General features: G+C 33.7%; 2 protein-coding genes across 2 annotated transcripts; both read right to left on the bottom strand.

Moving 5' to 3' along the window:
• Positions 1 to 265: 265 nt before the first annotated feature.
• LOC145131568 (uncharacterized) lies at positions 266 to 1,483 on the bottom strand. The gene is made up of 5 exons (XM_079066242.1): positions 1,479 to 1,483; positions 1,158 to 1,291; positions 822 to 1,069; positions 426 to 752; positions 266 to 361 (listed from the first exon to the last, which is right to left on the bottom strand). The coding sequence occupies exons 1-5, from the start codon at positions 1,481 to 1,483 to the stop codon at positions 266 to 268; spliced, it is 810 nt and encodes a 269-aa protein (XP_078922368.1).
• An 865-nt stretch (positions 1,484 to 2,348) lies between these two features.
• On the bottom strand, positions 2,349 to 7,234 carry LOC145134730 (wax ester synthase/diacylglycerol acyltransferase 4-like). Its single transcript, XM_079069567.1, has 5 exons — positions 6,928 to 7,234; positions 5,767 to 6,342; positions 3,139 to 3,498; positions 2,899 to 3,036; positions 2,349 to 2,749 (listed from the first exon to the last, which is right to left on the bottom strand). Exons 1-5 carry the CDS (start codon positions 7,132 to 7,134, stop codon positions 2,603 to 2,605), a joined length of 1,428 nt encoding a protein of 475 aa, XP_078925693.1. The 5' UTR covers positions 7,135 to 7,234; the 3' UTR covers positions 2,349 to 2,602.
• Between the last annotated feature and the right edge of the window lie 19,258 nt (positions 7,235 to 26,492).

Here is a 26,492-nt window from a genome sequence, read left to right on the forward strand (position 1 = left end):
CACAATGCTCCACGCCGTGGTGAACTCGTTTCTACCAAAATCCACTTCAATTTTCAAACAACCATAACCTCTTCATTTCAAGTCCGTTTTCATTGATCTTTCTATTCACACGAAAGTATTGACAGCCGTCGCCGCAATTCTATCTAATTACTTTTTACTAAAAACATATCGTACTAAAATCATTAATTCTATCTAATTACTTTTTACTAAAAACATATCGTACTAAATACCCTTGACGATATAAACACTTATATGAAAATACAAATTAACCACTTACGTATTGTTGCTCAACTGCAGGACTATAAAACACCCCTTGACGATTGGAATTAGCCTTACGGAATGCTTCGATTCGAGTGATATCCTATTTAACAAAAAAAATAGATTAATTATACTTTAAATAAACATTTAAATATATCATAACTTACTTCTTTGAAGCATGCATTACTGTACGAGCTCGACCCCCCTCTGTTTACAACTAGTTGTTTTGCACGGACTTCTTTGTTTGACACCGAACGACTTAAAAATTCGGGCGATTGAAAATGTTCGACTGCCTTCGCCCAATTTTCTGGTGACATACCATTGGGGGGGTTGTTTAGTGCCATTGGGATATCTGCAGGGCCCCCGATATCCTTAAAATTAGAATGGGCTTTACTTTTTCGGTCTCTGTAAACTTTTGCAAGACTCGAATCAATGCTCCGCAACAATTGTGCACGCTCCGGATCCAACTGAACCTTATCCAAATCAAACTTATTCTACAAATACAAAAAAGTTAATTAATTAAATAACAATCACAACGAAACTTAAAATATTATTCAAGTTACCTTTAGATGCACAACTGTCGAATTCCTTAACGCGGGGGAAACATTGTCCCAACCAGATACGTTTAAAGGGACGTTGTTCCACAAATACTTCCCAATTTCATGTGTGAACCAATTGGCAGGCTTCCCGACACGGGAATATGTGATCTCCCTGTCAAAATTCAAATCCACAGTCTTTCCCTTGTTTGCCCTTATCCACTTTCCTAGCTCTATATTCTTTGACAAGCCCCTTCTTTTCTTTGGAAGCTCGACTGAAAAAATACAATTAAAAATATTAGTCACGATAACTTATAATAAATTAATTAAAATAGCTAATAAATATATTATAATGAAGCTTACCATCCTGTTCATGTTGCCCGCGACCAAAGCCTCCTGGAGATGGTGGATCCCCAGCTCCATCACCTCCGTGACCAAGGCCCATAATATCAGCCATCATAACAAAGAATATCGCCCACGTAAACCTCATTTGTAGCCTGTAAAATTAAAAGATGTACAATATAGAAATACAATATGAATAAAAGTTAGTTACAAAACAATTTATGATTATGAATAACTATATTTCTTATAACTATATTTAATATCTAAATTAATAATAGAAAATTTAATTTAATAGTTTTACAAAACAATTTATGATTATGAATAATTTTAAAACTAAAATACCACATAAATATTAAATTTGATTTGAAAATTACTCTTTGTAATATACACACTTTGTTTTTCACACATTACATACATAAATACACACACTATACATACAAATACATATAAACATTTTCCTACACATATTCATTATAGCATCATACTTATTTTTCTATTATAGCAACCTAATTCCAAATAATAACCATACAAATAACACACAAAAACATACAAATAACACACAAACACAATTTCGGCGACAATTCATTCCAAATTCCAAATAATAACCATACAAATAACATACAAATCAAATATATAATTTCAAAAGTCATGAAAAGGAACCTGTGCTAGTATAATTTAGCGATTTTCCGGTAAGAAATCCAGTTTTCCGGCAATAGATTCGGCAGAAGTAGATTTTCCGACAAGGGTTCAAAAAACATTAAATTAAACACTTAAAACCAGTAAACAAAACTCCAAAACAGAAGTTGAGTAGAAAATAGGGAAGAAATCGGACCTTAAATCGAACTTTTGTCGCCGGAAATGAGTGTGGTCGCCGGTAATAATGGAGCTCCACTGGTGGCCGGCGGTAATGGCTGCCGGAGACGAGTCCTGTGGCGCAAACGAGGTCGTCGTCGGAGGTCCTTCAATCTTGCATCGTGAACCGAATCAACCAAGTTTCATGGACCGATCGAGTGCAATATTTTAGAAGGCGTATCAAACATGACAATTAAATATTTTGGACTCGGCCCATTTTTCGACCAAATTATAAGCAAAATCAAACAAACCCTTAATTATGTTCGAAAAAGTTGTCATACACACAAACTATAACAATTCAGATTTAAATGGAAATTACAAATAAATCATCAAAAGTAAAAACAAAAGCAGCGTTGAAAATTACAAAAAGAAATTTAACAATCAATAACAAGAATGAAAATAGATATTACATCATGGTGACATCAATAAATAATCAGAGGATGGGCACTTAATTATGGTATAAGATCATCCGAAGAAATACGTTTCAATATACATAAATATGAAAACCACAGAGATTATTGGTTTCATATAAAATGATTTATGTTGTTTTGCTTGGCGTGAACTTTAAAGTATACGAAAACCGTGGATCAGGATTATTTGTATGTACTTTCTTTTCATTTAGACTGAAGTGCAGCATCGAACATCATACTAAAAGCCTTTTCAATGCATGTCCGGAACTTCACATGATCTATGAAACCTTTCTGGGTTCCTACTGCGATCCTCAGCTGGTCCATGTAACTCATTACTGTCACCGTAAGACTCTGCCAGAAAGTTAGCATCCAAGAACACACTTCTCAGTTTGTGTAATGCGTGAGAGTACAAAATAATACTATATATATATGATAATATGAAGCATCCTAAATAATTCAAAACACCCTATCAGGTTATTTAGTTGAAAAAGTAATGATACCTGCGGAACATTGAGGACCATGAAATACAAGCCTTTAATTGGCTGATTAGAAAGAGTCATCTTTTCAAGTGGCCCAATCATATTGGACACAGTCATGCTTGAATTCTTCAGCGTGCTGTGAATGTATTCAGCTGTTGCCTTTACACGAATTACCGACACAACCAAAGTTAAGATACACAGAGAGAAAAGATATCTAGAGTACACTATATCCGAGCTAATTAATGATGTAACTAGCCTTACCTCTGGACCTCTATATTTTCTCACAGAGTCAAGTAGCATTCCAGTGAGATAAACACCAGAGGAGTTTCTCTTCCTCTTGATTGTATTCTGTGTTTCTTGAACAAATTTGAGTGGATTCAATGAGTTGTCGTGTTCGTGTAGCTCGGGTAATGAAACATGCAAGAAACCAAATTGGTTTCCCCACTGAATTTGAGCTTCCTCATTTTGAACCATTTCATCCACAGACTTGTATCCACCAATAGATCTAGTGTTAAGCAACACCAATGCTGTGGACATTGCATTTCTTGATTTTTCATTTGTTGCTTCCATGTATAATCTAGTCCCCAGGAAGAGCATTCCAGTAACTACGTCATTTATTGTCTGTTTAACAACAAATTTAAATTCATATTGAGAAGTGTAAGATGAACAAAACAAGTTCATATTGAGAAAATAAAGTTCTAGATTCTTCAAATCTATTCGAACATTAATCCTTGATGTAAATGTTGATTATATCAAGTCCAGATAATAAAATGAATGAAGTGTACATTGCGATTTGGTGATTGTGTTTCGAAATTCATTGCTATTTCATCTACTCTAAGTACATCGAAAAGCCGAATTAGACGGTTTTTTTGTTTCTTAATGGGGTTTGCTGCTGATTGCTTACTTGATTCTTAATGTGGTTTTGAAATCGACTGTTTGGTTGTATTATTTTTAGATGCCTTGTGTTGTTCTAAGCCTAATTTGATTGTCTTGTAACTCGTATAAACCTTTTGTACACAGCCAATTTGCTGCTGGCTTTTCATTTTTGATATATTATATGACAACAGTTCAAAGAAAAAAAGAAAAACATAATAAAATTAATAATTAGTCTTTTATTAAACTACACACAGATATCAAAATTACAGCCACCAATGCACATTTATTTCTATCATAAACAAATGAGAGAGACCTAACTGTACATTCACCTACCAATATGATCACTAATGCTATTATTAACATTATATAATAAATTGTAGCAAATTGTACAGATTCAGCTTTATTGGACTCCGAGTATTCCTCATAAGATTGATTTTACTATAAAACCGGTGTTCCGATATGAACTTCAAAACCCGGTTTTAGTTAATAACATGATGTACTATTTATAAGATTGATTTTACTGTGAGATGTCATTGTAATCTTGTTATTCCATGAAAATACATGGTAGTATTTAATCAATGATTACGTGTTATTATAAAGTTAATCAAAACAAACAATATATACAGTAATGTGAAAGAAATATTAAATATTCTAAGAATTTTGGTAAAATCATCTACGTAAATTTTTATACCAAATAGCTCACCTACAAAAATCTAGCCATGCTGTCAAACGTTCTTAAAAAAGCAATTTGAAAAGGTACTTGCTTGGTATAGGATGTAGTATGACTCACTATATTTAGTCTGTTGGGTGATTAAAGATTGTCTTGAATGAGATGGGGCTAAGATTTGGTAGCCATTTATCTTTTTTGTTTTGTAGTATATTTATTAAATTGCAATATTGTATACTTTTTTTTTATGTTAAGACTCATAGGGATGCGTATAATGCTTGAATGGATAATTGGCCATTCTTCCTATCATCAATTATAGTTTTTTTTTTTTTAATCTTTATCAACGGCACCTGAGTTTCTATCATATCATATCCACGGCAGTATAAGAAACATGTGCAATAGGAACGAAAAGGCATCATGAATCCAACCGAAGTAGACGCTAGATGTCGCCCCTAATCCATTTGTCGCCCTTACGATCATCGACTTAATTCCTTGACCAACTTGGGTTTACTAGAATTGATTTTTTTAACTTTTTGAACGGATAACTGATTTTTATATTTTATTGATCACACATATAACCTACATACAATAACTATAAAACGTACATAAATGGTCCTGCTATGTTTTCAATACAAAAAACCAATAATATTTCACCACAGTCAAAGAATTAGGGAAGTAGAAATATTATAGTTATGCATTTATAGCCAATATTTATTATCTTATTCTGTATGTTTGTTTTGATATTAGGGTTGTTATGTATTATGCAAAACCACTCAACATTTTATCAACCAAACAAAAAAAAAATTGATAGCCAATATCTTTGGTACTAAATTTACAATATAAAATTATGAAGATGATATTTATCATTATCAATTGTACCAAGTAATAGCAATAACGTTTTGTACCAAATATAATTAATACAATACACACGGTTTGACTGTTCCATCTTTATCTCAACTATAGTGTGCATAACATCCCATAAATTAGTTTAGAAGATCACGTCATATGGGTGTTTTCATTTATAGTCCTTTGATTTCCACCTATCGTCTAGGGTACACGAGACCTACTTAATTAATATTTTCTCATTGATGTCTTTACTCTTTATGGCCCTTATCTATACTTTGCTAGCAAAAGCCTATTCAATAATATATGTTGGGGTGCCGATATGTTTTCCTCATGATCATTGACGACCATATTAAATAAAATAAATGCATATGATCAACTAATATTTAATAGGTCTAATATCGTATATAATGCATTATTTGTATATGAAATGCGGTGGAACCTTCGTATTATTTAGACCAATAATAGATCTTTAAGTGAATTAAAACGAAGTAAATGCTTACCACTTGAAGACGCGACTTAATTTGCTTAATTTGATCCAAAGAGAATGTCATCGTCATAATATCGATTGGCCTGAACTCCACCCCTTCTTCACCAGAGCGTATCGGAGTCCGGCCATCTCCCAAGAAACTGCTCTTTAAAACGCTCCAACCAAAATCCATAACTGTGTTTAGTGCACCACTAATGGCCTGTGGTACTACACTTATTAAGCTCTTGTCATCATTATCTGGCTTGACAGTTTTCTGAAAATTTGGAAATGTCAAGGGGAGAGAAGGGTTATCTGCTCTTTGTAGACACGAGAGAAGAGCACCCATAAGAGAGAAACCATCACCAAGTGCATGATGAAGCTTGAAAACAACGCTTCCAGATGCATTGCTTGTTGGGTACTTGATGACGTGAATTTCCCATAAAGGCTTTGTTTGTGGGAGTGGATCCATTGCCATTTTCGACAAGTAATCATTGAAGTAATGATCGTAAGATTTAGGTGATAAACCTTCGGGAAAACAAGGAACATTGATATGGTCTTCAGCCTTCACTTCGACTCTCTTCCAGTGTTTCACTCCCTCTTTGTCTTCAACCTGATAATAATAGCATATATATATAACTAGTGAATTTCCCATAATACCATTGTATTGGTTTTACTAAACTTTGAAAGGGTGCAATAGAAACATCATCATTATTCTCACAGCTACTGTATATATGAAAATTTGGTATGGGTTCAACTGTCCACCTGATCCATAATCATGATTCCATTATCTGATGGGTCTATACTCTATAGTCATACTAATAAAAAAAATACTAGAACACATTAGATTTATGAGCACTTTGGGACTGTATTGGTTTCTATTTGGTACTTCCTTCCTAACAAAGAACTTAACAATATCTCCATATATAAAGTTATAAACCTTCGTCTAAGTCGGCATGCTATCAATGCACTTGAAGATAGTACAGGAGAAAACAGTAAAACACTATCGCTTATTTGTATACTCTCTAACCATTTCTCATTCACATCAATGAAACATAAGCAAGAATCATATATAACCATGATGTAGTTCCTGATTTTGCAGGATGATGATCATCATCAACATTCAACAACCTGATCGTCAATGCCTAGAGAGAGACAAAGATATCTAGAGAGAGAGTAAGACTGATAGTAGGGTTACCATAATAGAAGAGAAACGAGGGTTAATGGGAAGAAAGACATCGTTAATGAGTGCAAGGCTTGAAGAGTCATCAATGGGGTTGTCAAACTCCAAGATGCTAATAACAGAAATGGAAAGCACCGAGCTGTTGAAGTACTGGCCGGTCGGGCTCACCGGTTCTGACATTTCCTTATCTTCCACACGTCCTACCTTCACCTTCAACTCCATATATATCGAACTCTCTGTGTGTTCTGCTTGCTGCTAAATGATATATTATGTGTTCGACTCGTAACAAGCCTAATAAGTACTCTATGACATGGTGTGCTCACAAGTTATCTATCTGTACCCTTAATTAAGTCTCGCCTTATTCAAGGATTTTGCTTTCTCACACCGAAGTTTAATAAATATAAAGCAGTATGTTACTATGGCTTGTGCATCATGCATATTGATTGTGTATTCTTTCTGGATTTAACGACTTTGTCATGGCAAAGGGGTCAATCTCAGTTATGAGTGGCACATGCGTAGTAGGTGCCGTTTAATTAAAGCAAGACTTTTACCCTTCCTTACAAATTTTTAGTTGTTTCTATGCTTTTACTGCGTTCTTTGTCAATGTATGCTTAACTACTCATTTTTAATATTATCGTATACTACTAATAATTAATTTCTGTATATTAGAAAATAATTTCGATGGGTTGATAAGTTATAAAAAGACCATTCAATGATATTAATTAAATTGGTATTATTACTAGAGTTGAATACATACTTTAAATTTATGGATATAAATATTGGATAATCTTCACCATACAAATACGTACAAACTTTTTCCAGCCATACAATTTTGACCCCTATAAGCACTCATTGTTTGAAGAAATTGTGCTTTTTCAAAATCTTTTTAATAAGAAAATTTAAATTGATTTTTAAAATTGGAATTACAAATTACAAAACTTTAAAAAGGTTAATCCAACCATTTTGAAATCCCTGGTGGTTATTCAAATGATATTCCTTATACCAAATGTCTTTTTGGTGGTTATTCAAATGATATTCCTTATACCAAATGTCTTTTTGTTTTAATAATATGTATCTTACCCCTTAATTATATTAAAATGTTATATACTAATTATTTTTTTACTAATTATAAAATATATAACTAAGATAACAATATTAGTTATTAAAAAATATATCATTCGAAAATGTTTGTCAAAATAGTAAAATTAGAGAAAATGATTTAACATTGTAATATATTTTGTTGTTTGTACATATTTAGTCTTTTTTTTTTGCAAAATAAGTCCCTGAACATATTTTTGCACATTCAGTGCTTATGTATTATGGGTTTAGTTCTCAGTTTATATATATTTAGTCATTAACTTTTTTTTTCAAAACAATCATTTTGTTTTTGTACATAATCAGTCATTAAGATTGGTTTCTTGTGGTTTTGTTCATGTGGTCATTAATGAGATGTTTTTATATGTGGTTTGTCTAGATTTTAAAATCATGTGTCACTTGTCTTGACTTTAGTTTGGTAGTAAGATTATTTTATAACATTTCATAGTGACAAATTAATAACACTGCAGTTTTAATATCATCATAGAAGATTACAAGTTATTTTAACCATATCTCTATTTGAATTCTTCTTCATCGCATTTACTTGTTTTTGGAGACATGAAACCTTCTCTTTATTATATGCAAACTCATCTTCAAAATTCGGATTCAATTTGACATATTTTTAATCTATCCATTGCAAAAATTTGTTCTTTTTACATGGTTTCTTACAAAAATAAAATTTCAGTCAGTAAGAAAGAAGGTCAATTTGAAAAGAAATTACAAAAAACAAAATCTTTTTTATAAGAAAATTTAAATTGATTTTTGAAATTGGAAGTACAAATTACAAAACTTTAAAAAGGTTAATCCAACCATTTTGAAATCCCTGGTGGTTATTCAAATGGTATTCGTTATACCAAATGTCTTTTAATTGTATGTATCTTACCCCTTGATTATATTAAAATGTTATATACTAATTATTTTTTGACTAATTATAAATATATAACAAAGATAACAATATTAGTTATTAAAAAATATATCATTTTGTCAAAATAATAAAATTAGAGAAAATGATTTAACATGGTAATACATTTTCTTGTTCGTACATATTTAGTCTTTTTATTTTATTTTTTTATTATTTTTTTTTTTGCAAAGTAAGTCCCTGAACATATTTTTGTACACGTTCAGTGCTTATTAACATGTATGACAGGTTTAGTTCTCAGTTTATACCATGGTTGGAAAAATCACTCGACGGTAGCTCGGCGGTGGACTGGGGTCAAGCGATTAATCGGTTTGGCGGGGATTAATCGGTGATCCTAAATTACTAATAAAAGTATTTTAAAATTTAATATATCCTAAGAAAATTAATATTTGAAAATTTAAAATTTAAAATTTTGAATTTTTTAAATATTTGGTATTATATTTGAAATTTTGAATATTTAAAAATTTAAAATTTTGAAAATTTTTTAATTTTTGTGTAATATTTGAAAATTTGAAAATTTTTCCGCCTAGGAGCGCCAAGGACCGCCGAGTACCGCCGAAGACCGCCTAGACCGAGTATGACCAATTTCCGCCAAACACCCCTAGTCGTAATCACTTGCAGACCGCCAAGCGCCTAGGCGGCCGCCTAGGCCGATATTACAACACTTGTTTATACATATTTAGTCCTTAAATTTTTTTTTTCAAAACAATCATTTTGTTTTTGTACATATTCAGTCATTAAGATTGGTTTCTTCAGGTTTTGTTAATGTGGTCTCCTATGTAGGACAATCATTAATGATGTGTTCTCATATGTGGCTTGTCTAGACTTTGGAATCATGTGTCACTTGTCTTGGCTTTAGTTTGGTAGTAAGATCATATTATAACATTTCATAGTGGCAAATTAATAACACTGTAGTTTTAATATCATTATAGAAGATTACAAGTTATTTTAACCATATCTCTATGTGAATTCTTCTTCATTGCATTTACTTCTTTCTTGAGACATGAAACCTTCTCTTTATTATATGCAAGTTCATCTTCAAAATTCGGATTGAATTTGACATGTTCTTAATCAATCCATTGCGAAAATTTTCTCTTTTTACCTGGTTTCTTACAAAAACAAAATTTCAGTCAGTAAGAAAGAAGGTCAATTTGAAAAAAAAAACCCATTTGTAGAAAAAATAGTTAAAATCATACAAAGGAATTAGGGAAGACTATAAACTTTTTTCTAGGGTGTTCTTTTATCTTGGAAGTGGAAATTCAAGTTGGGAGGAAGCAATAACAAAGAATCTCATTGTCTTCTATGTAGATAAATGAAATTGAAGTCGAATACATCGTCTTCTTAAATAAAACTAGAACACCAACATTACGTGACAAATTTTTTAATTAGGTTACTGATATAAGTGATGGACGAGCCACATATGAGAACACCTTATTTATGGTTGATCAATGTGTTTAGGTCAAAAATTACCAAATTAATTTCGTAACCAAATTAGTAAGTGTGGTGAGATGTGAGAAATAAGTTGTTAAAAACTTGAGTGCTTAAGATTTAGAAATATGTTGAAGATCTTGCTTGTACCTAAGATCCAGGGTAGAAAATAATAGTACTGAAAGGTCTATTAAGTTAAGGTGTAGTATTTTTTAGATGCAAATGAGTGTGTTTGGGACAAAAATAGTGTTAAATTAATTAATAAGTGAATATACGTTATAAGGTTTTAAGATACTAAAAAAGGTACCAAGATAACATAAAGTATCTTGATCATTTAGATATGAAAATCGGTTAACAACCAAGCAGAAGATGAAATAAATATATGTCGATCAAACAACGGTAAGTAAATAAAAATAAGTGCAAGAACATAGAGAATTAAGAGGAAAGACCTTAATCCTTTTGCATCCCTGACATAAAACCTTGAGAGGTGATGAAATACCTGCCTTAGAACTTATATTAAACCGAAATAAATTTACAGGTGCTAGCTCATCTTAGTAATGAAGTGAATATGCTCAAGTGTTGAAAGAATCAGAGAAGAAGTTATAATGGAAGTGTTTTAGGCATTGACCACGTGTAGTTGACTTGGTCTATTCTTTTTTCATCAAGCCTTCAGTCCCCACATAAGATATCACAAGAAATACGATGGCATACCAACATATTGAATCAACCTAGGATCTTGGGCTTTAGTTCAAGTACAAGATGTAAAATTAGTAAGTCACAATTTCTATCCGCAACAATTGCCCACAAAAATCTTCAATCCAAGATCCTGGATGATTGCAGATTTCTAGATTTTTATTCGTTACATGCTAAAGGGTTGGGTTGACTGCTCGATTCCTAGAAATTTTGAATTTCAATTATTCCACCAATTTCTAGGGCTATAAATTCCATATTTCCAAATCAATCTTTACTTCAATAGATCAGGTTTATAGGTAAGCTCCTCCTATTTTTATGTTCCTCGTATCATGGACAAAGAACTTATTCTCCCAAGTTATAAGAATAAAGGTTTTGTCATTGAAGATTTTATTGATCAGTGTGTCATGTCTCAAACTAAAAATGAAGTCAATACTTTCTCTGATGTTAAGATTGAATTCCTTCAATCCGAGGGAAAATTTCCTCTATAAACAGTTTTTCGGTAATTTGATTCCAAGTTAAGGCTTGACTTTATATACCCTACATAGGTTTGCTTCTATCATCTTCCTTTCTATTCATCAGTTTGTTTTTTCCCTTTCCTGACGTAATTTTTTGAGTTTTTTAAGATGATGAGATTTCTATATGCCCAAATCGTGCCCATGGTTTGGCGCATATTATGTTAGATCAATTATCTTAATAAAAATGAAAATGCTAATGTTAGTCTTTCTAAAATAGCAAGTGTGTATGCTATTCGGTCTTTTGGTTCTTCTCGAGTGATTTTTCAAAATAAAACCAAGAAAAATGCATCTGGTTCTCAAAAACTTCTTGCCATAATGTTGGGTGGCAGAGAAAATACTTCTTTGTTGATAGGCACTCCCTTGTTGATGGGAATTCTTTACCTATAAAGTGGGTTGTTAGGGGTAGGATTCCTGATTGTTTTAAAGCTTCGCGTTTTCTCATTAATATTTTCTATTTTTCTTTTCATTTTTGGCTTATCGTTGTTCCAAGGTCTGAGGAACTGTTTATGGCCTGTAGGGATACCGAAGACAAGGTTCAATAATTTATGAGAATATCTTCTGAAAAGAGAACTTTCAAGGTTTTCAGGGAGCATTCCTCTTAAGATAGTTCAATTTCTCCTTTCGTCATTCCAAAATCTTCAATATGTAGGATGTCTAGTGCTAATCTCCTTGGTTAACATTCTTATTAACATTTTATATTCTAATAGATTTGAATCTTTCGCTAGGTTCAAAATTTACCCGTTCAGTTCCCCTTTCTTATCTTTTAATGTCATTGAGTTTCTTCTTTTTGAGCATCCTATGAAGGTAGATAAGCTTCCTCCTACAAGTATTACGAAGATAGATAAAAAGCCTTTAAGTTCCGCTTCAATGAAAAGAAAGATCCCTCTTGAGGTTGGCTAATTGATTTTAAAAGGTCTAAGCCCTTTTGAGACGAAGTTGAAGAGAATAACCCTTACACAAACTGTAAGCTAATTATTGTGTACATTTTTAGCTATATATTTCCATTTATCATGTTGTAACTTTTAAAGCTCTATTCCCAGGCTACTACCATTATGTTGAGAGGCTACGAAGAGCTCAAATATGAGCTTGAAACTTCAAAAAACCGTTCGATAATCCGCTAAGCTAGGGAGAAAAAGAATGGAAAAAAGTGTTTCGAGTCTGAGGTGAAAGAGCTTTCTACAAAAAAATGAACAACTTTCCAAGTGGTGTGAGGAATTAGAGAGTCAGGTTGAGGCGATTACGAGTGAGGCCAAGATGTTTACCATCAAGTCTGTATAGGAAGTCAGGGTAAAGATGGTTGAAGATTACAAAAAGGATAATTTAGCTTATTATGATTATGAAAGATGGGTTGAGTCAATGAATAAATTGACTGGTGAGGAAGAAATGAATTCAAAAGTTGATAGGATTGGTGAGAATAAGGGTGCTAGTGAGAATAAGGGACTTAGTGAGGAAAAATAATAGATTATGTGTTACCCTATGGGCTTTTGTTTTTTTACTGTAATGTTTGGAATTTTAATGAATGGAATTTATGTTTTATGTGTGAGTCGTAATATGAAGTCTTCAAAAAGTTAATCCTGAATTAGTATTTTAGAATAGGGTTTTAGGTTTTAAAATGCCCACGGAAATAGTTTTGAATATATCTTAAAATTGATTTATCAAGAAGTATGTTTTTAGGAAGTAAAAGTGAACTAAAAAAGATGAAGATTCAAATATATGGTAAGTTACTAATAAGTAGTTTGAAATGACTTTTTTGCAAAACAATTTTCCAACCTTAAAAATATACTCCAAATAATAAATTCAGATAAGTCTAAATTCGAATTATCAGTCCCTCTTTTGAAAAAACAGGTTTTAAACAAAAATGTTTTTAGGAGTAAAAGATGAAAAAGTTTAGTCTTCTGATAAAAAGGTTGAATGATAAGACATTGGTGAGAAAAATAAAAATTCAAATGAAGATTTTGGGTTAAAAACAAAATATACTTTCAAAGGGTATGGGCTTAAGAAGGACAATAAATAGATAGTAGTCTTAGACATGAATTCAAAGATATTTGAAGGATCATATACCTTATGTCGATGAGGATTAAGTTATCTTGTGCAAAGTCTTTCTTAGATATTATCTTAGAATAATATCTCGGGTCAAAGTACGTTCGTCTGACATCTTGAGATGATATATTTGGACGATATATTGGGATAACATCTTTCACATAGAATATTTCGTTTGATATCTTTGGATGCCCCCATTATTTTAAAGCTTTGATTTATAACTTAAATATGGGTGTCTTTAGCTTAGTGAACATGGCCATGTTAAAAACAATTGACAACATAGAAATGTTGAAAATCTTGGGATAACCACATCCTAGGATTGTTCCCATACGATTTCCCACACCTTTGGGATGTTCCCTTGGCTTATGTTTAACATGTCAAGGTTAAATGTGTGGGTATAAGTTCCTGGCTGCATTACACGCCTGTGTTATTCCATTTATTTTTTTTTCTAGAGTTTTAATAGATAGTTAGTAATATGGAGGTTGTCACTTACGAAAGCGTAAGCCAATCCCTATATCATTTAACTGTTGCTAGAAATTGTGCGTCCAAGTGAGGTGTTTAAACCTAATCTCGTAGAAAGGCATCATTCTTTAAACCATAGAAGGTATCTTGTATATCTTGGATCTTAAGAGGGGTGATCAATCCGTAAAATGTTGGTCAAGATCTTTGGTGTTTGTAAAACAAAGATCCTGGGTAAAGGGTAAGCTAACACCCCTCCGATGCTTAATTCGGTATCAAGAATAAGAAAATATAATCGATAATTAAAATTGAAAAGGGAAACATACATGGATAGCTTAAACCAAATATTTGGTTTATGAAAAATAGGTCCTAAGATGTATAGAATTTCATGATCTTGGTGATACTTGATCACCTAGGGCATATAGCCAGTATGCCCGTTTCGAGCTTCTAAGTCTATAAGGTAAGCACCTTCCCATTTCGGAGCAAGTTTTCCTGCACTATGTTCAGTTATATCTTGGAGAACTTTTCTAAGGACAAGTTCTCCTACCTGGAACCTTCTTATGCTGATGTTTTTTTGTAAGATTTGGCAATTGTTTGTTGTTATGATGTTATCCTTATTTTGGCAAGATCCTTAAGTTCTTCAACCATGTAAAGATCTTCGACTAAGATCATGTCATTTTTTATTGGTTGTGGAATATTGTCCTAGATGAAAGAATCATAATTTCATGGGGAACCACATCATCGGTTCCAAATACCAAAGAATATGGGCTTTTCCATACGGAATGTTTGGCTATGGTTCTATCTACGGAAAGGACCAAGAGAAATTCTTCATCCCATCTTCATCCCACCTATAAACTGAGATCCTTTATCACATCTAATTTCAGATGGGATGCCAAACCTTGTCAGGTTGTTGCATTTGATAAAGGATATAACTTCTTCATATTTGATTTTGACAAAGGCTTTAGCTTCTATCCATTTAAAGAAGAAGTCAGTCATTGCTAACATGAAGATTTTGACACCTTACGCGATAGGAAGTTTGCCAACGATATCCATGCCTCATTTCATGAATATCCATGACTATATAATTGGATATAGAGGTTTGGCTGGCTAGTAAAAGATATTGTTATGTCTTTGGCATGCATCACATCTTGAGCATACTCTATTGCGTCTTTCTTCATCAATTGCCAATAGTATCATGTTCTCAATATCTTAGAGAATATTTCCCTGCCCCTTGTGTGGTTGCCAGATTCTTTTTCCTGAGTTTCTTTAAGGACGATTTTGGCTTCATTTTCATCTAGACACCTAAGATAGGGGCATGCATATGATTTTCGAAATAGGATATCTTCAATAATATTGAATATGAATGCTTTTATTCTGAAGGTTCTTGGGAAATTTTCATTTTCAGGAATGGATCCATCTTAGAGAAATCGAAATATGGGTTGGATCCAAGATTCTTTAGGACCAAGATCCTGGTATTCAAGATCATCGACAGGTGCCACTTCTTCTTCTTTTTTGTTTTCTATTGTAGGTGTAATGACATAAGATATTAGAATCTTAATGTCAATAGGAATCATGAAACCATAACCAAAATTAGCTAATGCATTTTCTTCTGTGTTATCCTCTCTAGGTACCTTTCTTATGTCGAAATCCTAGAACTTGGATGCCAAGTTGTTTACTATCTTCAAATATGAAGCTAGCATTATCCATTAAATTGGTTAGTAACTAATAATAAATCCACATGTACCTGAAGTTATTTTATCCCAAGGTCTTGCGAGATTTGTAAACCCAAGATTAGTGCCTCATATTCTTCCTCATTGTTAGTTGCTTTGAAATCACAACTCATTGCATGGGGTATAATGTCCCCTTGTAGCGATTTTAGTACAATTCCAAGACCCGATCCCTTAGAATTATAATCCCAATCTATAAAGAGGCTCCACTTCTTTGGTTCCTCTATATCTTGAAGCCACTAAACTTCCTTCTCGCCTTTAGGTTGAAGATCCGGACTGATATAAGCCATAAGTCTGCTAACTCATGTTATTTTTTTAGCAGATCTTAGCTCATATCTTAAGTCATATGTACTTAGTTCTACATACCACTTAGTTATTCTCCTTGACATATCAGGTTTTCTCATCACATTATTAATTGGATAGTTAGTCTTCACACAAATAGGATAAGTTTCAAAATAATGATGTAGTTTACTTGAAGAGAAAACAAGAGATAAGATTAATTGTTGAAGATGTGAGTACCTGGTTTCAACGTATAAGAAACTCTTACTTATGTAATGCACATGATGTTGAGTTTCATCTTGCTCCTTGACCAAGATTGCGCTTGCTGCATTCTTGGATACATATAGCTATAGGAAAAATGGTTATTCATCTTCAGATTTAGCCATAAAAGGAGTTGGACATAGATAATTCTTTAGCTCTAGGAATGCCTTTTCATGCTCTTATGTCCATTCAAACTTTTTGTTCTTCCTCGATACATCGTAAAAGGGTTTGCATCTATCAAATGCCTTGGATATAAACATGTTTAAGGTCGCAACTCTACCTGTCAATCTTTGGATATCTTTGCTAGAAGATGGGGATTGTAAATTCAAAATACCCTTAATATGTTCTTGTTCAACTTTAATTCCCCTCTTTGTTACCATGTACCGTAATAAGTTCCCTACTTTTACACCAAAAGAACATTTGAAAGGGTTGAGTGTCATGCTTAATTGATCCATGATGTTGAATCCTTCTTCAAGATTCTCGGAGATGATTTTCAACTTTCTTGCATTTTACTACCATGTCATCTATATAGACTTCCATGGTTTTTTCAAGTTGGTTTTTGAACATCTTGTTCACTAGACTTTTGTATGTTGCACCTGAATTTCTTAAACCAAAAGGCATTTATATATACCAATATATTGTTGGGTCATGAGCATTCTAACACTCATATGGTGTACATGCAACCCTAAATAATTTAGATCTATGTTCTCTATTATACATGCAAATATCAATTTTCCAAGGTATTATCCTACTAGCATACAATATTGTGTACTTGCATAACAAAAGTAGATAGAATACATACCTTTCGTATGTAGCTTGATTCCATGGAGCTTAAGAGCCTAGTGCCTCAAGTGTGACACCTCAAATGGTTCACACAACATCACCAACATCTTGGAATAACCATGATAAGAAGATACTAGTCTTGTTGCACTATGAAATCGGCTTGCCCTCCTTATTATGCACTAGTGCCAATTTCACCAACCAATGGGGTCTTTATATAGTGTGCATATTAGGGTTACACCAATGTAACTCATGACTTTACCCATTCCTTATGCTCCATGGGTTTTAACCTCCATGGAGTATCCATGGGTCACCACATGGGTTAAACCTAACATAAGGAATCATGGATCATAAGACCACATATATAAGAATGAATGATTTACACAATCAATCCCCATATATTTAATTAGTCTCTTTTGATCACTAAATTAATTCCAAATTAATTCTTGATCAATGCTAATTAAATAATATGATTTCATATTAATATATTAGAACTTATAATATATTAATATGTCACAAATATCCTCTTCTCACAAAAGGTCTATCCAAATGTCCCGATGCCATGCAACCCAAATGGACCATGCCGGTTCGGGTCAAGTATATACCAATTATAGTTATGGGCTTAGACACTAATCCAACAGTCTCCCACTTGGATAAGTCTAATAACTATTATTGCAAGTATGACTCCAACCTGACCAGCAATCGTAGCTCTTAAAAGTTGTTGTCGAACTATGAACAAATCACTGACGCGTCCATTAGATAAGTGATCATATATTCCTCCATTGTAGATATCATATGGACTGAGACATGGATTATAATCATTCTCTCTGTCCATTTGTTGTTTCCTGATTTCTGATTTATGACAACTGACTAACTGAACAAATCAAATCAGTCCAGGCTTGGCCAAGAACTTAGGGTGTCATCACTAAATCATCAGGGGCCCACATATATCACTTTTATCCCTTCAAGGGTAAAAGGAATGGATAAACTTCGACTCATATGCTTGTTCTACTACTTGTTGAATCATACACAAAGGCACGTTTTATAACATCGAGTTACCAATGCGTTTTCATGCAATCAATGTATAACCAACTCATAGGCAACAACTCATATCTCTTGGTTTGAAGAATATAAGATATTATCGTCTCATGATCACTCGTGATAAAATCCATGAAGTGAGTCATATGAGCGTGGGTTTAATCCAATACTCAGAACTTATGAGCACTCATGAATGTTGTAGCAACTCTTGCTATGTCCACTACCTTGGACATCTACAAACCAGCTTCATGACAGTCTTGCCTTAGATACCTACTTCCAACGTATTATCGACTGTGGATGGTTTGAATAACTTAGTTATGCGGGAAGAATGACCTAGTTATTCTTGAAGTCAAAACATGCAAAAATGAAACACAAGAACAATATACTAATCTCATATGGCCCCAACACTTTGAGTGTAAATAAAAACACCTTTTATCTAATCACCATATTGATTACTCATTATTTATATTTCGATTTATCAACTTTATACTTGAATTAAAACACTAGTTGTCCCATGCTCCAAGCATGTACACTATGTTTTCTAAACAGTAGCTATGCCATACTCCAAGTATGCACACTATGTTTGTCTTTACTTTGTGAAATAGACCAATTGAACATAATTTCAATGATTCTCATTTCACGCTCCCAAATCCTTTACAATAAATGTAAGAATACCAATTTCTTGCCATTTACCGTAATCTTGTTAGATTCCAAACTTACATGCAATGATCCTCTTGTAATGAATATGCACACAAGTCACCAAGACTTAGCAATAAACATTACAAGGCATTCATATGGAAAGCAATTCCATCGAAACGAAGTCTCAAATTCAAAGTACATTCCTTTGAACACCCTTCTTGCATTAAGTTCTCTTATCTTACATAGATTCAAAGAATAACTTCCACCTATGGAAACAATTCCATATTCCCATTTTGACTTTCTCTTCTGAACAAGAGTTGCCTCTTTTCAAAATATGTCAATATGGTCTTATCTCTATACTTCCAATTGTCCATGAGCAACCAATATTTGGTGAACCTCAGATTATCCTCGACAATTGCTTAATCATTTTAGTCATATCCAGTTCTAGTCCCTTTTTCCCTCTTAATGCCCTATGCATTTGGAAAAATTTAGAATGGATGAATATTACAGCACATGTGATCGATCCTATATCTGAAGCATATGGGACACGATTCATGCAATAAAATTTTAATTTGCCATGTTCTCATAATTCGAACTATGAAGAGGTATGCCGTAATCATAATCGAAATTTGAGAACGCAACATATATATAATTTCCTTATGTTGAACCATTCCAACATAACATTCATATATATCCTTGACTAAAATTGATTAAAATGTCAATCCAAGCTTGTAGAATTGGAAAGAAGTATACAATTCTCTCCCTTAATTATAGCAAAACAACTTTTCATAGCGAATTGAAACTTTTGTTTTCTATAATTAACATTGCTAACTTGCAATATTTACCATAATAATCATGCTCCACTAACATGATAATTATATTTTAACTAGCATAAGACTTTATGCTCCCACTAGCTTTGACATGTACCCAAAAATCAGCTGGAATTCTAGAAATCAATACTTTATTGACTTTCTTACCAAAGTTCAGATTTCTGATACGAGATGCTTTGATAAGATTTTATCAAAATCATACACCTTCCCTTAGATAGCTCACATGTGGGTCTAAAAAATTATGAAGAGGGATGTCGTAATCATAATATTTAGACCTTTTTCCATTCTCACAAGTCCATGTTAGTGTGTCGGTTAACCACACGCGCTCTACTAGTGAATTTGAGAATGCAAAACTCACAATTACTATCTACTTAAAATCTACTTAGTGAAAGCGATTCCTCACCATCATTTTCATGAATCGGAGAGAAACCTTATGACACTTAGATTTTATGGTACATGTGTTCCTACCCATGTGAATTTGTCAAAACCATGATCACAAGACAAGGTTAGTGACAAAGTCAAACTCATATGGGCTGAACTCAATCTTAATTTCTTGCCACCTGGTAGCACAAGGGCCTACCATTGCTTCCGAGTAGTTATGCTACCAATTGAGAACTCTCAGAACTCATATGCAAAGCCAACTTTATCTGGAATGGGCATAGAAATAAGAATATGTCAACACGATAGGTTATAAACCTCAAGTCATGTGCTAGTGATAAACTACATGTTTTATTCTTGATTAGATCTTGATATTCTTTCAGGATCTTTAAGACTCCCACTGTCCTCTTGACATATAAGATTATCTTGCCAAATATTCAAGAGATAGTGCGGTTTCTTTATCAAGACAAACACTTCACACAATTGGCCTTAGTTGGTTTTTGTTTTATCCAAAACATCACAACTTACCAATTTCAAATGTACAAGAGTAGAACATATTTTACTCTTACATTTTACTAGTGTTAATAAACCTTCTTTAAGATGTGCCACTCAAATTACAATATTGGAGTATGACTCCAAGACTTGTTTTGGAACGAAGTATGACTCATCTTCTTGATTTAACCATTTCAACAATTCTTGATTCCTCTTCTTAGCCATAAGAATGCACTAAGATTTCCTTAGATGATGAATTGTGATATGGTCTCACAATCATTAAGATGACCATAAAACATGATACTAAAGTACTCTCCCATTTTTTCAGATTTGAGAAACTATTATCTTCCTGCCTAATTTGATTCTTCTTATTCGTTCTGCCTTACATTGAAAATTTTCCAATGTTTCAGAATTACACTTAAACTTGTAATCATAACCATATTTACTAAACTTTAGTAAATCATGACGAATAGTCTTTGTGGTGGACCTGATCAGCGCACACCCAAGTGTACCCGATCCCTTTGTCCTCCACTTGACTCACATATACATGTGAACAAGGAATTAGTCTTAATTTTCCAAAGATGAAAATTATCATACATCATACTATACAACTTTCATGATTCCAAGTTTCGGTCCAATTGAAACTTGGGTGATGAGATTCTTTCCTTATTTGGTAAATTTAGACACTACCACAAATGAAAGAATCAAATTCATATTTCCATTATTGCTATCAATGGAACCATATACACAACAATTCTTCACAAATGCCACTGTAAGGATATTTTAAAATAAATAAAATTAAAACCATTTCTTTTATTTAAAAACTTTGCGGAAAAACTTATCCTTACACTTCAAATGCATATGAAAACCTTGTTGTTTTCTATTCCTAAGCAATATATCATAACTCCTAAGCAATAGCTCAAAATTCTGATCACCGAACCATGCGATCGAAATCCATCTTCACGATCAGAATCAGCATATTCTTCCTTTAAGCTTCCTCTCTTCGATTCTACAAAACATCAAAATGTGATCTGGTCACATCATGTATAAGAATCTCAAATAGGAAATTAATAGAGTTAGATAATGGACTTTACCTGAAGTTGAGTCAAACTTTTGACTTTACCATCTCTAAGATCTTTCAGGTAAATCTGACAGCTTTGCAACCAATATCCCTTCTCTTGGCAAAATAAACATGTCGACTTTTTGGAAATGGTACATAAGATTATCTCATACTTATCATTTCTCTTTACCATTACGTCAAATGACTTGACCATGGCCAATCCCTTTCCATTGGGAAGAGAAAGCTTTTCTGGACTTCTAATGTTACCATTGTCAATGTCTTAATAAGTTTGGGAAGTTGATCTTCCATTCTAATTTGCTTTACCAGTGCTCCAAATCATTGCTGATTCAGCAACAAGCAAATAGGTAAGATCGATAAGGGTCATGTCGTGATCTGTCATTAGGGTCTGACTGAAGAACCAAGTCAACAACCAGCTACCTCGAGACTTCGACACCCGACTCTCCCGGCTTGCCAATAGGGATTGAGTGACCTTGAACTTTTCAAGTATTTGAACTTGTGGGATAGGGAGAATAATTGGAGGAGGTGGAGGAAGTGAATCATGATTTCCAGTTCCATTGATACACACCAAAGGGATTAGTCTTTTACCTTGATTGCCATGTGGGATATCATCTTCATTAGGAAAGCTTGTTCCTAAAAATTTAGGAAGACCATAGTTGTCTCAACTAGACATCTATAATGGGAGAAATTCAAGTTTAGTTGGTATAAAGTCCTTAATATAACACCCAATATGAAATATTAAGGCTAGGATCCAACAACCTATTTATAACCGGAAGAGGGATGTCGTAGTCCAAGTTATAAAATAGTTGAAGGTAGGTAAATGACGATTTACCAATTTCCACCATAAAAACATAATAATTTATTAAGTTTTAATTGGATTTGAAACTCCTAGATCTTTTGAGATACATTGAACTTTCAATGGCATGTTTGAATCTCGATTGTGCCCTCTCAAGTTTGTGACTGGGATGCCGAGGATCACAAATAAGGTGTGAATAACCAGGAAATTTAACTTGGTACCCATAATATTTATCACCTAATCGATGTGCTGGTTAACCACACACGCTCCACCGATCTATGATAAAATTAAGTTACCCTTTGCCACACTTGGTCAGTCCCAGGTTAGTGTGCCGGTTACTCACACACGCTCCACTAATGACTTAACAAGGGTGCAAAGTGCAATTTCATGGGTTAGCACCATTTCACATTTTCCTAAGTAACTAAGATTGGGAAATTATAAGTGTTTAGATACTTAGTATTTATCATTAATACTTTTAATTAAGGGAAAATTATAGTCCTTGTCCTACCCGTTCGACTAACGACCCTCCACCAGTCAAGGAAGCGGTGGGTGAGAGTGGACACCCATTAAACTGCCATTTTATAGGCAATAACCTTATACCCCCCTTATAGATCGGCTTCGTGAATGAGGCCTACTAATGGTAAGACTGACTTTATCTTATACATATCTATATAATTAAAATTATAATAATAGTATAAGGGTTGAATTTTAAACTTTTAAAATTCTAAGGTTCAATTTGGAATTAAAGTATACATGAGGGGGGTAACTTTACAAATTCCAAAACTTGAGGGCAAGTTTTGAAACTATTCAAGACTTTTATTTCATAACTTATGAGTTTAATGTACATTAAAATGAAGACTCTTCAGTTCAAGTAACTCCTTATTCCTCAATAATACTTTTAAAAGAAGTGACTCTTGGTTGTCCATAACTTGAGGACAAATTATGGACACCATCAAAACTATTAATGAGAAAAGACTCTTCATTTTGTAACCTATGGCAATTTTATGAGTTTTAAGATTCATAAATGTGACTTTTCATATAATCTTGAGGACAAGTTACAAAAACACCTTTATGAACAAATTTTAGATCAATATGGATTGAAAACAACTAACACATAATTTTTTTCCATTAATCTAAATTAACTCATAAAACAAGGTAACACAAAAACTTTTAGTAATCCATAACTTGAGGACAAGTTATGGAGTCCATACAATTTCATTAAGATCAAGAATTACACTAACAAACAATTTGCACATAATTCCTATTATCTAACTAAACTCATAAGTATGAACAGTCATAATTAACAATTTTCAAGAATTACATAAACATATATAAAACTTGAAACTTTGATTATATCATTGAAATTGGTTTAACATAATCATTACCACATTAAAAAACAGGTTTTATGTGTCCAAAACAGTTTAGGTAATGATTCTAGACCAATTTCAGCCAAAAACTTCGAACAACAAGCTGTCAGGACCCAAAACTTGTCGAATTCTATAGAGAACTTGTCGAGTTCATGCTATAAATCATGAACTCGTCGAGTTTATAGCAAAAACTCGTCGAGTTTTCAGTCTGGACAGGTTCTTGGCTTCGAAAAACGTGTTTTCATCAAGTATAAGTGAAAACAAGCCTAGGCTCTGATACCACTGTTGGGTTATGAGCATTCTAACACTCCTATGGTGTACATGCAACCCTAAATACCTGGATCTATGTTTTCTCTATTATACATGCAAATATCAATTTTCCAAGGTATTATCCTAACTAGCATACAATCTTGTGTACTTGCATAACAAAAGTAGATAGAATACATACCTTTCTTATGTAGCTTGATTCCATGGAGCTTAAAAGCCTAGTGCCTCAAGTGTGAGACCTCAAATGGTTCACACAACATCACCAACATCTTGGAATAACCATGAGAAGAAGATACTAGTCTTGTTGCTCTATGAAATCGGCTTGCCCTCCTTATTATGCACTAGTGCCAATTTCACCAACCAATGGGGTCTTTATATAGTGTGCATATTAGGGTTACACCATGTAACCCATGGCTTTACCCATTCCTTATGCTCCATGCGTTTTAACCTCCATGGAGTATCCATGGGTCACCACATGGGTTAAACCTAACATAAGGAATCATGGATCATAAGCCCACATATATAAGAATGAATGATTTACACAATCAATCCCATATATTTAATTAGTCTCTTTTGATCACTAAATTAATTGCAAATTTATTCTTGATCAATACTAATTAAATAATATGATTTCATATTAATATATTAGAACTTATAATATATTAATATGTCACAAATATCCTCTTCTCACAAAAGGTCTATCCAAATGTCCCGATGCCATGCAACCCAAATGGACCATGCCGGGTCGGGTCAAGTATATACCAATTATAGTTATGGGCTTAGACACTAATCCAACATATACATGTTAAGGTTATGAAGGTTGTATATTATTGGTCCAGAGACTCCATTTGAATTTGTTGAAATATGGTTGAAGTGTGACAACCGTCAATTTTTGGCCAAGTCAAAGTCAACTAAAGTCAACAAGTCAAACCGGTCAACTCATCTAACCCTTGTACATTAGGGTTTCCATTATGTTTCTTATTGTACAACTCGCAATCTTAATACAAAGTATCACTTCGAGTTTTCACGTGTTCGGAAATTCTAAACCCTAATCAGGGCAAGAGACGAAACTACTCGATAAAACATTATTCCTTAACCCTCGGGGGCATATACAATCATAACAAGACTTAACGAGATGTACAAACCTTGCGTTAGAAAGCCAAACACTCAAAAAGGTCACAAAAGAAGTCTCTCCCAATCTCTTTCACTCTAACTCTCCCAAAACTCTCTAAGTAGGGGAAATCTCTCCAAGTGTGTGAAATCTCTCCCAAATCTCTCCAAGTATGAGAAATCTCTCCAAGTGTGTGAAATCTCTCCCAAATCTCTCCAAGTATGCAAAATCTCTCCCAAACCTCTCTGTATGAGAAATCTCTCCAAGTGTGTGAAATCTCTCCCAAATCCCTCTCAAAATTTCCTTTAACTTTTTATAATCATTTCGGGCATCCCGACACTTAACTTGGTGAAAAACGACGCAAAACGGGAAGAATTCTTGAAAAATAGCCTTAAAGAACCGAAACCTTCCTTTAAGGGCCGAAGCCTCTCGGACCGAAACTAAGAAGAACCGAAGCTTGCTATAGGGACCGAACCTTCCGAACCGAAACCCTTAGGACCGAACCGAAGCCTGATGACCCGAACCCGAAGTTCGCTTTCGCTCCTGACCTTCGCCTTCGGCTCAGTTCTTCCATTTCGCCTTCGGGCCCAGCAATAGTAGGGACCGAACCTCCGGCCCAATCCGAGAAGCCTTGCTGTAATGCACTTTTCACGCGGTTTTCGACTACGACTTCATTTTAGGTCCGTTTACATAATTTTAACGCGAGATTTTCACCCAAAATCATATTTTAACATATAGAACACCATACTTCTTAATTAATCACGTTTTTGGGGTATAATCCTTATCCAAGAAAAGTGGGTGAGATATTATTGGTGGAGTGTTGACTTTACTTTAGTGTATGACACAAGCAACCACCCATGCCCACTCAATGACCAACCCTTGTCCTTCCACCATACCTGGTCATTTCATTGTCCTTTTCCCCCTCTTTCCAGCCAAGTACTTTGACTCAAGGGTAGAAAAATCCTTATCTCTCCTCCCATTCACTCACACTTCACCAAGAAGCAAAAACTCATTCTCTCTCACTTCTCTCTCTAAATTTCGAGATTTCAAGGCAGATTTTCAAGTTCTTCATCTACCTTGGTAAGTAAATCTCTTCCCACACTTGATTTCCTTACACTTCTTCACTCAAATCATGTGTTCCTTACACAAATATTGTCATATTTGTTGTTAGATCTTCGAATCCTCAAGCATCATCTAAGTGTTCTTGAGTCGAACACTTCTTTTCTCCATCATCCATCTACTGAAATCACTCAAGGTGAGTTCATACCCCTACATTTTCATGTTTTCATCAAGTTTTAGGGGGGGGGGGGGAATACAAGTTAAAACACCAAAAACTTAACTAAACTCAAACAACAGCTTTCATCAGAAACGTTGAGTCTTATTCACAG

Source organism: Lactuca virosa, chromosome 8, assembly GCF_052849685.1.
Source record: "Lactuca virosa cultivar CGN04683 chromosome 8, Lactuca_virosa_CGN04683_v6, whole genome shotgun sequence".
NCBI lineage: Eukaryota > Viridiplantae > Streptophyta > Magnoliopsida > Asterales > Asteraceae > Lactuca > Lactuca virosa.

What these genes read in the sequence shown, in the direction of transcription:
- LOC145131568 (XM_079066242.1), bottom strand. An exon ending in CGGGCAACATGAACAGGATG is followed by an intron (nt 1,070 to 1,157) that starts GTAAGCTTCATT and finishes GTATTTTTTCAG; the next exon opens with TCGAGCTTCCAAAGAAAAGA. An exon ending in GTAATGCATGCTTCAAAGAA is followed by an intron (nt 362 to 425) that starts GTAAGTTATGAT and finishes TTTGTTAAATAG; the next exon opens with GATATCACTCGAATCGAAGC.
- LOC145134730 (XM_079069567.1), bottom strand. Translation starts at nt 7,134, where the DNA reads ATGGAGTTGAAGGTGAAGGTAGGACGTGTGGAAGATAAGGAAATGTCA. An exon ending in TTAAGTCGCGTCTTCAAGTG is followed by an intron (nt 3,499 to 5,766) that starts GTAAGCATTTAC and finishes GTTGTTAAACAG; the next exon opens with ACAATAAATGACGTAGTTAC. An exon ending in GAAAATATAGAGGTCCAGAG is followed by an intron (nt 3,037 to 3,138) that starts GTAAGGCTAGTT and finishes ATTCGTGTAAAG; the next exon opens with GCAACAGCTGAATACATTCA.